Source organism: Esox lucius, chromosome 23 (genome assembly GCF_011004845.1).
Source record: "Esox lucius isolate fEsoLuc1 chromosome 23, fEsoLuc1.pri, whole genome shotgun sequence".
NCBI lineage: Eukaryota > Metazoa > Chordata > Actinopteri > Esociformes > Esocidae > Esox > Esox lucius.
Window position 1 is genome coordinate 7,615,910 of NC_047591.1, and position 16,462 is coordinate 7,632,371.

The window sequence follows — 16,462 nt, forward strand, 5'->3', positions numbered from 1 at the left end:
GCTTTATTTAGTCCTGTGTTTTTGCACATTGCACTACATTTTCAAGATCCAACAACAAAAGATCAACTGATGCAATATAATGATATCAACAACAATAAATACATTATTGTTCATCGGAAGTACTCTCTTTTCCATGTTGGCAAGTCTTGAAAATACAGTTGTTCAGGACCTTCTTCACCTATAATGTGAGAGGAAAAAAATCGGTTAAAAAACACAGTTCAAACAACTTCATGATCGATAGCTAGTAGAACCCGATGTATGAGATGTTTACGTGAGTTTCCACGCTAGCCATACACCCATCTTCTTCGTAAAACCCAATACTAAATGTTCTGTATATTTTCCTTGAACTCACCATCCTCCTTGGCTTGCTGAAGGAAGTTGAGCAGGATTGTGGCTGCCTGGTTTACACTAAGTTTCTCTGTGTTTTGACTGCGAGTCTCTGAAAAGAGGATGTCAAAGAGAGCAGTGATAAGTACAAGATAATAGTCAAGTCCCTGATCACCCTACGTCGCCATACATTGCTCTACTTTACTAAGCTATACAGAAGAGCCAGTTAAAAGAAACCACCACTACAAGTGTTTTACCTAAATGCAATGTGTCATATACATCTCCCTCTTTTCGGTCTTCGCTGATAAACCGCCGTCCCTCTTTAGTAACAACATAAACAGTCACACACAGTTTTGTAATACAATATCATTGAACTGCATTCTTACATTAGCACACATAATGTTTGAGGACATAGTAATTCATTCACTACTAAATAACTTCAGAGGTCTAAAAACTTGTTGTTATGTCCTTATTCTGAACATATTGATTGTTGCGCCATTAAAAAAAGCATCATATTTTGAATGCAAATGATAATTAATACACATACGTGTGCCTTTGAGGTACAGCATTGCTTGAGGTGACCAATTTCTTCTCTGGAAACTGCCCTTTGGTGCGCTCCATGAATGGGAGACAAACGTTGCCAGAAGTAAAACTGCAAGTGCATATGCTGTAATAGTTGTCACACCCTGCAACAGTGTGAAGTAAGATATGGCTATATGAAAATATTGGCAATATAAAACAAATATGCCATCACGCAGAAATGACAAGAATGCCAGCTACTTTGGTGTTTCATGCACATCACCAAGCGTAAAACCCCCATATGTAAAAGTAAAAAATTAGCACTTACTTTCATTGCGATGGAGGGGATTGTCCCTACTTCAGTAGATATCTGTTATAAGTGTTAAAGGGCAGAAGTTGTGTGTCTTGGCAAGAGTTATCCCTGTATTTATACCTGAAGAGATCTCATAGCCCACAGCGCAACGTAACGTGTTATGGATGTCAAAAGCAATAGGTCATGTCAATTTGATGAAAGAGGGGTGGACTCCAAGCACAGAGTGGGAATTCACAAGAATTTACCAATCAATGGCTCATCTGAATGTACACAATTACATAATACATTAGTGAAAAGAACAGCCATAACAAATATAATCTTTTTTTATGTTACCTTGAAACAATAATAAGAAAAGAGCTGTTCATCAGCTGGGAGACAATCAGTTTTCATGCTGTTGTAAATAATACATAGCTTGGAAATATTGATATTTACTTCTTGTGCACCAAAGCGGATCATAGATAGATGTCCGGTCATTTTTATAAATGAAAAGCTGACAGTCTCCCAATAGTTCAGCAAATAAGCCTGGAAATTGTTCGATTTGTTATAGAACTATAAAAATTGGCACACTTGTTGAATATTTTATGTCCAACAAAACTTAAATAATTTCTGCGACGCCTGAGGTCATTCTATGGAACCACCCATTTGTCAGTAGCTTCCTGTGTTTACCTTTATAACCCCAAAAGAGCTTAAAATGTGTAATAAAAAACCACATGCTTTTGTAAATAGCAAAAATTATGAAAAAAACATTCGAAGTTACAGATAGTTTAGCTTTTAGATGTTTTGAATGCTGTAACCCTTTCAAAAATAAAAAATAGGAAAGCCGTTCCAAAGAACATATACGTAAATGCTTTTTTATCATTGACTAACAGGGCGTGCTTCAAGTCGACCCAAACAGCATTTTATCAGGTTGTATTCAGAGTAAAACAAGTGTGCCAATTGTTAAATCAAATAATGCTTTTTTTGGGGGAGGTTAATTACTGTTTGGTGGAGTTTTTCATTAAATGGTTTTTCACTTAAATTCTCTTTAGCTGGTAGCATAGACTCCCAGGGATTTTCATTCTCATTTTGCTTTTATATATACAGCTCCAGAAAAAATTAAGAGACCACTGCACCTTTGTCTCTTAATTTTAACTATTCTGTTCATCACTCAAAACCTTCCATTTCAACTTCTTTGGAAAGGAAAGAAAAAGGTGCAGTGGTCTCTTAATTTTTTCCGGAGCTGTATATATACACACACACACACCGATCAGCCAAATATGTGTTTTTCTGTTGCCAGATCTATATGTCTGCTTTTTCACATATTGCTTGCACATGTGCATTGTACAGGCAGTATAATTGGATGCTGGCTCTTAAAATGGTTCTGTAATTTTCATAGAAAAAATTTGGGTCCTGTTTTTAAAATTATATTTTACATATTTCACTATCAAGTCAGTGTAATTTACAAAAATTGTAGTCTTGGCATTTTCTGTCAATCAAATGCTAATTAATTCCTATTAAACTCAGCTTAAAATATCTGAAACTGCCACTCCAAACAATCACCCCCCTGGAAAGTGAGGCGTTATGCAGGGCAGGTTCTCCGAGTCCTTCAACGCCATGAGGTACATCCACAGGTGCCTCTGTGTGACCACACTGTGGCCATCATACGATCCGCACAGACAGCGAAGGCTTGGTTGAGTTGCAGAATTGCCCAGTTCCTCAACCTTCACTCGGGGACAGGGAGGAGCACCCAGAGAGAGACGTTGGAAACAAGGTGACGTTGTTACCCGCGTTCAGGAAGGAAGCCTTCTCGGCGAACAGAGAGGTTACTCTGTCCCTCCGCAAAGGGGCCCAGGCCAGCTGAAGAAGGTTGAGCAGAAGGAAACCAAAGGTGTGAGAGGTAAAGGCTACGCTTGGGCGGTGACAGTCAAGGTGGGAGACATGTCAATATCAAGTAAATCAAAACATGCCTCAGTGGTGTCAAGACTGGCAAGGTGGTGAGACAAGTTTTTTATTGACTTGAAAATTATGTCTCACCACATTGACAGTCTTATGCACCACCCTGACTGTCCTGCCAACAACCGTTGGGGATTACTTCAGGTCAGTCAGTCTAGTCATTGAGTTGAAAATGACTTATCTCACCTCTAAACTGACTTGACTTACCATGGATTTGAACTTATGACCATTGGAGCCAAAGTCTACTGCTTCACCCATGAGACCAATTTGGATGCTCTATAAAGACAGTGGCAGTCTATTCTTTAAAGGAAAGGTTCGCTATTTTTAATCCTGGGGCCTTTTTCCAGATTATGAAGACTAATCCTGTACTGTGGAGACATAATTTTTTGAACAATTTTGAGAGTTTACAATTTTTTGGTATGAAGCTCTTCTGGCTACAATGAATATGAACGGCGCAACGCATATAGCGTGCGTAATTATTTGATACAATGGGTTTTCCAAAACGGGAAACGGGAAGACCAGGGTGTATTGATATAGGTCTCCATATGTTCTCCGTAAACAATTCGTGTCAAAACGAATATTGTTTCATTGGTTATCGCTGTTTATTATTTCTGGAAAATGGATAAGCAGCTGCTGCAGGGATTAATCTGGTTGTGAGGAGGCTGTATCCGTAACCGTTTTTTTTGTTTTACAGATCTGTAGCCCTCGTTAGCTAGTATGGACTACTATCTCAAACAAAAATGCCAACGCGTTCTTTTAGCTGCTGCAAATCGACGCAAATCTGTCTGTAAGGAGGATTTATCCAGCAACCTGCGTTGTTTACTAAACTGCAGCTCACGTTAGGAGTGGTATTTATTGCTACCTAATGCCATCGAGATCCTTGATGTGTTCGTGGATGAGGCTGAATCGGCTCCAGCGTGTGCAACAGACAGCATTGACTTTCAAGCTCTTATCAACTGGGCAGTTTTGGAAACCTTCCACGTCCCCAAATAAACTGGAAGAGACAGTGGCTGGAGGAACCTATAACGGACAACCAATTCTGTAAGTTGGCATTTACTGTAATGGTTATTTGAATAATTATTTTCTGCGTGAATAGTTTGAGTAGGTACTAAGGCTGTCAAGATATCAGATTTTCACAACACGATTATCATGGCCAAAACAATTCACGATAGTGATATTGTCGCGATATCTATAGAAATTCAAACGCCAGTGTATAGGTCCAGACTCGTAGTTTAAGCACATCGTTTGCCCATTGGTGACATGAATAGGCTATAAAAATCGGAGAGGAGTGTTAGGAAAAATAGTGAACCCGCTACGAAACGGTGCGAATTCGCGACTCACCCGGGTGTTAATTTCAGTGTATTGACCCATACAAGAACATGCATCATTTGTCTATATGTGACATATAGATGAGCTATCGAAAAATCGAGAGGAGTTTTTGGAAAAATACAATATCATTTTCGCCTGGTGAATATGGTGTTATCGTAAGTGTAACATATTACCAATATTTCATTTTTAAATATAACGGTTATTGTGAATACCGGTATAGCGCGACACCCCTAGCAGGTACAGGAATTATTACTACTACGGTTCATTGGCACAATTTTGATACTGTTGGGAACGGCCATGTCAGTTATTTTCTGATTTTGATAAATACCGTAAATTGTGCTTGTTGTCATATAGTAAACCCCAGTGGTCAGCACCGTAGTTCAGCTGTTTGGAAACAGCACAATGCTGTTAGCTCGAGTGCTGAAGTTTACAGATTTTGTGAGGTAGGGGATTATTACTTTTCACGTAGAAAATATTTAGGTTTCACGTAGAACATAACCATTGTCCGTGGCCAGTCCCATTTTGGAAAATCGAATGTATCAAAATACATTATGTAAAACATGAGTGAGCCCTCAAAATACGTCTTTTATTTCTTATGGGATTCACATTCAACTGTAGGTCATAACATAATGGCACAATCATAAAACAAAACTTGGCAACAAAAAAAAAATTAACTGACCCCCTTTTCAAAAGTCTGCATACCCTTAGTTCTTAATACTGTGTATTGCCCCTTTAGCATCAGTGACAGCATGCAGTCTTTTGTAATAGTTGTCTATGTGGCCCCGAATTCTTGCAGGTGGTATAGCTGGCCATTTGTCTTGGCAAAATGCCTCCAGGTCATGCAAAGTCTTTGGTTGTCTTGCATGAACCGCACGTTTGAGATCTCCGCAGAGTGGCACGATGATATTAGAGTCAGGAGACTGTGATGTCCACTCCAGAACCTTCACCTTTTTCTGTTGTAATCACTGGAGGGTCAACTTGGCCTTGGCCTTGTGCTTAGGGTTGTTGTTGTCTGGAAAGTCCCATGCGCAGCTTTCGTGCAGAATAATGCAAATTGTCTGCCAGTATTTTCTGATAACATGGTGCATTCATCTTGCCATCAGTTTTCACAAGATTCCCTGTGCCTTTAGAGTTAACCCCCCCAAAACATCAGTGAGCCACCACCATGCTTCACATTGGGGACGGTATTCTGTTCACTATAGGCCTTGTTTTGACCCCTCTCCAAACATAGCCCTTATGGTTGTGACCCTAAAGCTCTGTTTTGGTCTCGTCACTGCAAATTACAGTGTGCCAGAAGCTGTGAGGCGTGTCAAGGTGTTTTTGGGCACAATGTAACCGGGCTCTTTTGTGGCATTGGTGCAGTAAAGGCTTCTTTCTGGCAACTCGACCATGCAGCTCATTTTTATTCAAGTACCGTCTTATTGTGCTCCTTGAAACAACCACACCGTCTATTTCCAGAGCTGCCTGTATTTCTCCTGAGGTTACCTGTGGGGTTTTCTTTGTTTCCCGAACAATTCTTCTGGCCGTTTTGGCTGAAATCTTTCTTGGTTTACCTGACCTTGGCTTGGTATCAAGAGATCCCCGAATTTTTCACTTCTTAATGAGTGATTGAACAATACTGACTGGCATTTGCAAGGCTTTGGATATCTTTTTTTCATCCATTTTCAACTTCATAAAGTTCCATTACCAGGTCTTTTGACAGTTCTTTTCTGCTCCCCATGGCTCAGTATCTAGCTTGCTCAGTGCATCTACGTGAGAGCTAACAAACTTATTTACTATTAATACACAGACACAGGTGGGGAAAATTCACCTTTAATTGCCATTTTAATCTGTGTGTGTCACCTTGTGTGTCTGTAACAAGGCCAAACATTCAAGGGTATGTAAACTTTTAATCAGGGCCATTTGGGTAATTTCTGTTATCATTATGATTTCAAAAGGATCCAAACAACTATGTCATAATAAATTGCTTCAAATGATACTATACTTAAATAAAATAAATTGCATGATAACTCATATTTTCAAAATCAATGCCAAAATGTCCCAATTTCTGCCAAATTGTCCCAGCGCTGCCAGTTGACAGTTGAATAACAGCCTACTGTCCTAAAATCTATTGTAGCTAACGTTTCTTACTTTGGAACATTAAGGATGATGAGATGGAGACATGGGACATGGAGATCAGAAAGATTGAAAGACTTATTTCTTCATTATACGTTTGCCTTCTATCGTTCTCATGTGATCCAAAGTGCCTAATAGAGATGTGCAGTTCGCAAACGATTCGTTTGTTTTGAACAAATCTTTTTAGTGACTCGGGACTCACAAGTCCTCTTTTCTATTTACTTGTTCAATTGTGTTGTTCATTCGATATAATTAATTCATTTAACAGCGGATTAATACAACATGATCACTTGCTTCACACCAGGTCCTCCAGCTCAGTTCTCCGATCAACTTCTATGTGCATTCGCAGAGAAAATTAGATCCAGGCAGGAACATCATAAAGACATGTTCATAACTAATAATTGAACGCAGACTATAATAATTAATATAGTTAGTTGATTACTGATGCCATGAAAAAAAAGATGAAAACAATTAAAAAGACTGTTGTTTCATTCATTTGAACGACTCGCAGCGGAGTTCTACGCATCCACGGAATACGCTGTAAGTTCTACTTTCGCAATGAAAAATATATCAAAACAATTGCATAATAAAGTTTGTATTATGTTTGTAACAGATAATTGGGCATATGGTAGGTACACATATACCGAAGTCGGCATAAGATCGGAAGATCGAAAGCAGTTTAAAGCATTGAGTGGAGGTGTGAAAAATAGAAAGAAATGGGTCTGCGATGGGCGGTCCTATGCGTTTATTCTGTACAATCCTGCGCTGTCCTTTCCATGGCCATTTATTTCCTGACCTAAGTCCGATACAGACCTCGTCCAGCAACAAGATATTTTTGCTACAAAACTATTTTCATAGAACATAAGGTGAGTACACAAACTCTATCTCAAAATCAAGTTAGCTAGCTAGCAAATTGTGTTTCTACACTGAACAAAATTATAAATGCAACACTTTTGTTTTTGCCCCCATTTATAATGAGCTGAAATCAAAGATCTAAGACTTGTACACTCTATGTACACAAAAGGCCTATTTCTCTCAAATATTGTTCACAAATCTGTCTAAATCTGTGTTAGTGAGCGCTTCTCCTTTGCCGAGATAATCCATCCACCTCATAGGTGTGGCATATCATGATGCTGATTAGACGGCATAATTATTGCACAGGTGTGCCTTAGGCTGGCCACAATAAAAGGCCAGTCTAAAATGTGCAGTTCCATCACACAGCACAATGCCACAGATGTTGCAAGTTTTGAGGGAGCGTGCAATTGGCATGCTGGCTGCAGGTATGTCCACCAGAGCTGTTGCCCGTGAATTTAATATTCATTTCTCTACCATAAGTCGTCTCCAAAGGTGTTTCAGAGAATTTGGCAGTACATCCAACCGGCTGAATGTAAATTGTTTTTAAATCACTGTCCCATGGATAGACTGAAGCTTATTAATGGTTCACTAGGTAAGATTTTTTCATGGAAAAAAAGTTTTAAACATGTTGTGTAAGCTAATGATGCTAATGTCCAGTAGGTGTTTGGCATTTTCGCTTGTTTCACTGTTAGCTGGGCGCTTATGGGCTTGTTTGTTTCTGTTTTAAATATGTTTCTGGTTTTCCTATCAACAAAGGAAGTTACATTAAATAGCTTGTTTTATCTGTAGACTAGAGTCCACTGTATTGCTGAACATGTTTACCATTGCAGGTTCACTTTGATAAATCACTTAACCTAGAATGAATAAGTTAACCAAGTGTTTTGATATGCGTTTTTATTTAGCCAATTCAGTTGGTATGTGCTGTGGAAACACATCAATTTAGGTTAGTGAGCCTAGCTATGCTTTAATGCACAAAAAGTTGTCACTCCGGGAGCTTGAATGCTGAAATGGCATTACTTACCCGTCTGTATCTTAAATGTTTTTTTAACGATAGTGCGTAAGGGTCAACTGAAAATGCGCTGGAACAGTGGTCCTCGGGGAAATGATCAAATATCAGTGGTGGGCCGTTAGCAGAGCCGTTGAAAAAGAGAGTTGCTACACTCCCATAGACCGCCATAGGAACTTTGGAATGCGGAAGTAACACGTGTCGTGGAGCAGCCAATAGTTCCAAACACTGATAGTTCCAGCACTGAAGACCATTAATATTAGGAGCTTCCGAAGTACGCTCGCTGGTAAGTTGATGAAATTATTGTAATTTTGACTATTAAACACATTTTCCGACATCTCATGAATCTAGTCAGTAGTTTTGTTTTATGTAGCCAGTTTTAGTTAATGTTTATTGGAAGATAATAGATTAATTGTCTGGTCAGAAGTGGCTGTCATTGATGATTTGGGGCAAAAAGATGTACCTACGACATAGAAAATAGGCCAAGAGACCTGGATATGCCGGAAAATGACAGCAGGTGCTCTGGACTTTATGTATGTAAATGTATGTGTGTGTGTATATATACATAGATACATACATATATACAATTTATATATTATGGGTTAGGGTTAGTTGTGTACATATTGATACTTAAGAGTAGGCCTATATTAGTCTGTACAATGTGTACATTATATCGTATGGATGTATTTTTTTTTTTTTTTGTGTGTGTGTTTTCTGATACATGGCTTAGCCTATGATTAAGGAAGGATGAATGGGTACATTGGCCATACTGAAATCAATCCCATTAACAGTTATGGGTCGTATTTAGGAACATAGTTAATTCACTCAGTAATTATATCTCCGGTTTCATTTCATGAAGTTAATATTTACCGAACATTGCTGCAAATATAGTCGTTGCTGTAAATGTATTCTACGTTATGGGAGTCCATTTCCCTCCAAAATTAAACACAAAAACATATTAATGCTGTTTCCGTCACTCTCCCCCCCCAGAAAAGTATATTGTATGCATTTAATGTTAGCGTAAACATAATAATCAATGTACATTATGCGTCAATATTTACCTATAATTGCTGCAAATATAGCTGCTGCTGTCTGTCCCGCTTAAACGATTCAAACTGGTTGACAGCGCAGCTCGGTTTGGAACTATTGAGAGCAACATAAACCACGTGACTGCGTGCCGGCGAGATCAATAGTGTGTCGCAACTCTCTTTTTCAACGGCTCTGGCCGTTAGGGCCAGCAAAGCCTTATCGGCTGGCCTAAAGATTTTTTATTATTTAATAAATATTATATACAAAATACAAATGTGATAATTCAACAAGAGCTGCAATGGTAGAGGAAAGCCTGTATAACATGGATAGCCTACGACTATTCCATTAAAATAAACAAATACGATTATTCCATTAAAATAAACAAAGACGGAAATAGATACTTTAAATGAAAACTGACTGAATCAATTACTATTTTCGTAGACGTATTGTTACGTGCTACCATTGGTAAGATGTTTGACAGTTTTTCCAAAAAACAAAACAAAAAACATCCCCTAGCTATTTGTGCATGCATGCGCATTTTAGTTAGTGCATGCTATTGTCATCAGTTGAGTGATAGTCCGGCGTCTTCCCCAACTGAACACAGATGCTAGACATTCTGCATGTATTTAGGCTAGTGTAGGCCTGATGGTGATCGACATATGGACTTATTAATCCACAATGCAACATTAGACAACATTTTTGTAATCAAGGAGAAACTTACGGCGAGACCTCAAGAGGAGTCCTCGAACGAGCGTAGGCCGGCGCCGAAAATATGCCATGGTAATGTCAGTGATAGATAGTCAAATGATTTATAGTTATTAAGTTAGGTTGCTAGCTAATTCAAACTGAGTCGCCTTAAACTGTTAGCCTACTTGATGTGGGGTTGAAACATTCATTAATAGATGTAAAATAACGAGACGAAGTTGTTAGAGATGATAAGGACATTACTTGTTACAGCACGTGATACTAGGCCTATATAATTAGGTGCATGCATGTGCATATTATGCAGATTGTGTTTTACGCGAGCGCCATTTTGAAATTAGGGCGAGGACAGTTCGGTAAAACTAGGACGAAAAAACGGCAAGTTCACACAGTGAATATGTCCTTGTGTGTACCGAGTGAAGAGGACCGAAGTGATGGCTTTTATTTATTTATGACTTGTTCAAAAAGTTCGTTGGAGCCGGGTCATTAAAACAAGGAGGGATGTAGGGGGTGCCATGTCAGGTAAGCGAAATGTTATTTGAGTACATCACGTAGGTTGGGCAGATGAAACATTTAACAATACTTTTTCCGAAAAGAAACTTATATTGTTGTGTTTGTCATGGAGGCCAGTTTCATAGTATTACCTTACATGTAAGCTATGTGTTGTAGTTTAAAATAAATCGCCAGAAAACAGCCCTAATCTTGGGGCTTTTTTTCCACCCTCGCTCATCCTACCGTTCTATTGAGCGCTGTGGCACCAACTCTACTTCAGAACGCGTTCTGAAGTAAAGGTTTGCCTCACAACATTTCCTTTTACAAACGGCCTACTAAATATCTTATCGTTGTTTTCCTGGGCTTTCTGCCACCTACTCATCAAAAGCAAAATCGTTTCCACTCATTGTTAAAAATATTTATTCAGAGAAAGTGTAAAACATTACTAAATCTTATTTGGGTATTATTTGTCTAATTACGTATAATTTTAAGCCTTCGTCGTAAAATTTTAGTTAACCAAATCAATTTATATTTTTTGTTTATTTGCCAAATGGACGAAGGGTAATTTACGTTGTCACGTTTGTTAGTAGGTTTGAAATCGAGCGTATGATGCGAACATTCTGTGAGAGAGCCCTCGCGCACTTGACGGTTTGACAGTGAGATACAGTGACAAAACCGTAATGGATTACCAAAAAACAGTAACTGTAATCTGTTACATTACCAACAAAACATTGCAATCGGATTACAGATAGTTTTGATAAAATGCATGATTACTTTTGGATTACTTCAATTGAAAAATAATAGGTCCGCGAAATAATTACGACACGTTGCATGTTTGAGTTCATTAATGTTTTAAAAACATCGTTATTTGAACCAAAATAAGAATTGCGCGCCTCAGTTGTGTGATCATCATACGAGCAAAAGTGGGCTCGCATAATGAAGCGCTAGTTAAATTTTCTCTGGTTTTAGTTGATTGAATGGCTGATATAAACAGTATATCTACGATAATATTAGCCAAGCCATATAAAATGTTATTTAGTTTTCTATTCGACGCGGAACAATGATAGGCCTATCTGGTGTGATAGGCCTGTTTCAGGTTTCAAAGTTTATTTGGCAAATGCACCAACACAGCAAGAACGAGTTGCACCGAAGAATTTAGACAGGAATTGTTTAATAGATTAGGCAACTATTTGTTAGATAGCTGTAACATGGCGCTGCTTTCAAGATAAAACATTATGTGGAATTTACCATGCCATTTAAGGAGAAAAGGTGTGTTGGGAAGCACTCTAAGGATGATTATTTGCATTTAAAGCAAGGTACACCTCCGTCCATACAGGTAAGCCATGTGATTCTGCTTGCTTTGCATTTATGAAAGTTGTGTTTATTGGTTATCATTGGCTGCTAACGTCATTTACTTTAATCTATGATTGCAGGTTTATAATCACAGTTTCTTTATTTCATTTGCGTTTTGAAAATCAATCACTGGTGGCCCTAATAATCGTAGGTTACTTTCGTACGGGTAAATATTATTTCTATGAGGTTGTTCACGATTGCAAATGTGCATTCAATGTGCCACGTGCATTCACGTGCCACGTACCATTAAGGTGTATTAGCAATTATATACTGACTGGGTGTAATGCACCTGTTGTGAGGGTGGTATTGCTTAATGTTGTTTTTAGGGTGGAGATTAGGGTGCAATTTTAGCAGGAATAGCGACATTCTGAAACATCTTATCTAGAGAAAAGTATTGTATTTACATTAATAACTCTGCAGGGCTGCTTGTTGTTAACGGCAAAGATTTTGGCATGAGAAATGTACAAATCAGCTACTTCGACTCTTCGACTCTTGTAAGGCTAGTTAAACAAAATCAACCTCTCCATATTATGTTGTGCATAGACTTTCCTCTCAGCCGTGGGAAAAAAGGTAAAGAGGGGGGTGGGATAGGGTGGCGCAACCCATTTTTCATGGAAAAACTCATTCGTAGACTAATATTGAAAGGTTCAGAAAAGAGCGCGCCGGTGGGAATATTTGAGGTTGGAGTGGTTATGAGGAAATGAGCGAAAATGCTACGCAGCAATGTTCTTGGTATTCTCCATTTTTCGCGGCTACCCAGCCTCACAAGGGTCTCTATTTGTAATACACCAACAGATGACATGACACGTTATGAAAATTGCTTCAAATTCATAATCTGCGCAGGTATTTAATTAATCAGGTAGGGGGGGAAAGGATTTTAATTTGTCCTTACGCCCCCATCTCTTGGAAGTATATAGTACCTTAATTTGGAAAACCTTTTCTACAAACCTGATTCCAAAAAAGTTGGGACACTGTACAATTGTGAATAATAACAGAATGCAATGATGTGGAAGTTTCAAATTTCAATATTTTATTCAGAATACAACATAGATGACATATCAAATGTTTAAACTGAGAAAATATAGCAGGCTTCTGAACTGAGCGCTGATAACAACTTGGGTTGTCCTTGTCCTCTTTAGTCCGGATGACATGGCGTCCCAGTTTTCCAAAATGAACTTCAAATTTTGATTCGTCTGACCACAGAACACTTTGCCAAAGTCCATTTTAAATTATCCTTGGCCCAGAGAAAACGCCTGCGCTTCTGGATCCTGTTTAGATACAGCTTCTTTTTTGACCTATGGAGTTTTAGCCAGCAACGGCAAATGGCACGGTGGATTGTGTTCACCAACAATGTTTTCTGGAAGTATTCCTGAGCCCATGTTGTGATTTCCATTACAGTATCATTCCTGTATGTGATGCAGTGCCGTCTGAGGGCCCGAAGATCACAGGCATCCAGTATGGTTTTCCGGCCTTGACCCTTATGCACAGAGATTGTTCCAGATTCTCTGAATCTTTGGATGATATTATGCACTGTAGATGATGATAACTTCAAACTCTTTGCAATTTTTCTCTGAGAAACTCCTTTCTGATATGGCTCCACTATTTTTCGCCACAGCATTGAGGGAATTGGTGATCCTCTGCCCATCTTGACTTCTGAGAGACACTGTCACTCTGAGTGGCTCTTTTTATACCCAATCATGTTGCCAATTGAAATACTGAGTTGCAAATTGGTCCTCCAGCTGTTCCTTATCTGTACATTTAACTTTTCCGGCCTTTTATTGCTACCTGTGCCAAATTCTTTGGAATGTGTAGCTCTCATGAAATCCAAAATGAGCCAATATTTGTCCTGACATTACAAAATGTCTCACTTTCAACATGCTATCTATATTCTATTGTGAATTAAATATAAGTTTATGAGATTATTCCATTCCTTTTTTACTCACAATTTGTACAGTGTCCCAACTTTTTTGGAATCGGGTTTGTACAATGTCACTAAGTTTATGGACATCCTTACTAAACTGCTAATCAGAATTGTCCTATAACATCTAACATTGGCCTTCACCATTTCAGAAATACACATTAATTTCCGAACACTGAACCCGCCTACGTTTCCCTATGGAAAATGCTATACATGCGGACGAAGCTGTGTAGCATTCAGATCTCAAATTTATATTTTCATTTTTTTTTTAAGTTGGGCACCATTTTAATCAGGAGGACCTCCCCTTTTAAATGAGGTAAGACAGATCAGCGGACTTTGCTGCCATAACACACTAGTCACAAAAACATTTCCCCTATGGAACTCTAAGCTCCACCCATTGGTTTCCTATGGCTGGGAGAGAGATTCCTGTCTTCAGAGGCAAATAGGAAAATGTATATTTTCAGATTTTTATATGTTGGAAACCATTTCAACCAGCAGGACCTCCCCTTTAAAATAAGATATGACTGGGCTGTGCCATTCAGTGTCATCAAATGCCAATCCCCCAAAAACTCAGAGCTCCGCCCATTGGTTTTCAATGGAGAGACATGCTTTCATCAAGTGGGGCATCATTTTAATCAGGAGAATCTCCTCTTTTTAATCAAATATGATTAAATGATTTAAGCGCAATTACTACCATATAGGACTAGATGTTTATTTCCTATACCAGTTGTTATTTTTCCATTTCGTCATGAAATGCGGATAAAATAGTAAAATAAACGGAGACCTGATTTGGTGCCATTTTGAGAAAATAGAATTTTAAGCTTCAGTCAGGCGAGAAGAGGCTCTACGAAGGTTACATTCAATTCATTTGCTATGGGCTTCCGCAAGCGTTCCAGCTCAGCCAGCATTCTTTTGCTGTTTTAGAGGCTAGGGTGAATGTTAATGCGTTCTATTGTCCAGCCTAACGTCATTCGGCTAGCTACTGTAATGTGTTAGTTGTTTTCTGGGCACAGTCCCCGCTTTGCTAGTCTGTCTCCGGAAATGACAACTTTTTTAACTGTGCTTTAAAAACAGACTGCAAAGGGAAATAATATTTTACGTGGCAAGACAGACATGGCAGCAGAGTATACTGATTGACGTCTCGATGGCGTTAGGCTTGTTTTGGCCAACAGAGCAGGCTGTGCGCTAGTTCTGTTTGCTTGCACTAGTTTTAGAGAGAACTGCTGTGCTATGAAATGTTCGGTTCGATCCGATACCAAATAATGCAGAGCCAGAATCACCAGTACTTTTTATTGTTAAAAGTGGCTTAGGTACTTTCATGTCGGGGAGAGCTTCTTGGTATATCCAGAGCCCTTGAGGAATCACCTAGGTAAAATAACAAACTAATTACCTCTATAATAGCCTATGACAGACTGCATACTTCCATATTTCAGGTTTGAGGAGTATTATTTTAAATTCCATTAAAATAAGTAATTAAGATATGTTTCAATGGACTGAATATTCTATTTGTATGTCAGAATATTGTCTATATTTCACACAATGCTTCTCTTTTGTTCAGCGATGGCATTCATGTGTGCAGTAAGTGTAGGCCTGTGGGTTGGGTTGGCGCCAGTAGTCTGGGTGCGCGCTGTGGCAACAAACAGAACAACATGCTACAACTGGAAATGAAAATGATGAGGTAGATGGAGGAGAAGGGACAAGGGGGCTAAAGGCTGATCCAAGTGAGTATCTTAAGAAAAGGAGAAAAGTACGAGCTATAGAAGATTAACACCGAAGATTTGTTCACTGAAGAAATGTTATGCTTATTGTCTCTGCAAGGCCAGACTAGAGGAGAGGACATCCTGAATGCACTTTTGTCATTTTTTAACAAGAACAATCTGAACTGGTCTGGTGCATTTTTCACTGCATCATACACCAGGAGGCACTCGTATAAAAACTCAAACAGAACGAGTTGCAAAATGTGATGCAACTGGTTGTACGTGTTGTCAACTTTATTGTTTCAAAAGCACTGAATCATCGACAGTTCTGCCTGCTCCTGGAGGAGTGTGAGACAGTACGGTGACTTAGTGCTCCACAATGAAGTGAGATGGTTCTCTCGCAGCGGAGTACTTGAGCGCTTTCTGAGCCTCCTCCCAGAAATACACAAGTCCCTTAACGGCAAAGCAAGAAACGAGTCAGAGGGGATAAGTGGATTATCGGGCTGGCTGTCCTGACTGACATTACATGAGACCTGAACACACTGAACCTCCAGCTCCAAGGAAGATACATCCAGCTAACATCCAGCTAACATGCTACGTTTGGTTCAAAATTGAGAGCTGTCTTGAAAGATGACCCAGTACTATTGCAACACTTTAAACACAGTACATTTGTGGAAGTGTTGAAGGAGCTTAAGGGAGAATTTGAATCCAGATTCCAGGATGTGTTGGAATATAAGATATTCAATTTCATTGATAACCCCTTTTATGTGATTGTGTCCTCTGACCCCAGCCATCACACAACTCTACCCTGCTGATCGTGCTGCACTGGGGAGTGAAATAATTGAACTACAGACTAATGACACTCTGAAAGCTGA

The 16,462-nt window shown here is 39.0% G+C and overlaps 1 protein-coding gene across 3 annotated transcripts; it reads right to left on the reverse strand.

Moving 5' to 3' along the window:
• Nucleotides 1-86: 86 nt before the first annotated feature.
• spx (spexin hormone) lies at nucleotides 87-10,216 on the reverse strand. 3 transcript variants are annotated; one of them, XM_020042646.3, is made up of 6 exons: nucleotides 10,147-10,216; nucleotides 1,175-1,216; nucleotides 875-1,013; nucleotides 585-647; nucleotides 353-439; nucleotides 87-178 (listed from the first exon to the last, which is right to left on the reverse strand). In XM_020042646.3, exons 2-6 carry the CDS (start codon nucleotides 1,178-1,180, stop codon nucleotides 111-113), a joined length of 363 nt encoding a protein of 120 aa, XP_019898205.2. In that variant the 5' UTR covers nucleotides 1,181-1,216; nucleotides 10,147-10,216; the 3' UTR covers nucleotides 87-110. The 3 variants fall into 3 exon arrangements, with proteins under 3 accessions (XP_019898205.2, XP_010885275.2, XP_019898206.2); XM_010886973.3 differs by lacking the exon at nucleotides 10,147-10,216 and having other exon boundaries at nucleotides 1,175-1,825; XM_020042647.2 differs by lacking the exons at nucleotides 585-647; nucleotides 10,147-10,216 and having other exon boundaries at nucleotides 1,175-1,825.
• Nucleotides 10,217-16,462: the final 6,246 nt, after the last annotated feature.

Bases quoted from the DNA above. Each gene is read 5' to 3' on its own strand.
- spx (XM_020042646.3), bottom strand. The intron at 440-584 runs GTAAAACACTTG...TCCTCTTTTCAG, and splicing joins ATATGACACATTGCATTTAG to AGACTCGCAGTCAAAACACA. The intron at 179-352 runs GTGAGTTCAAGG...CTCACATTATAG, and splicing joins TCAGCAAGCCAAGGAGGATG to GTGAAGAAGGTCCTGAACAA.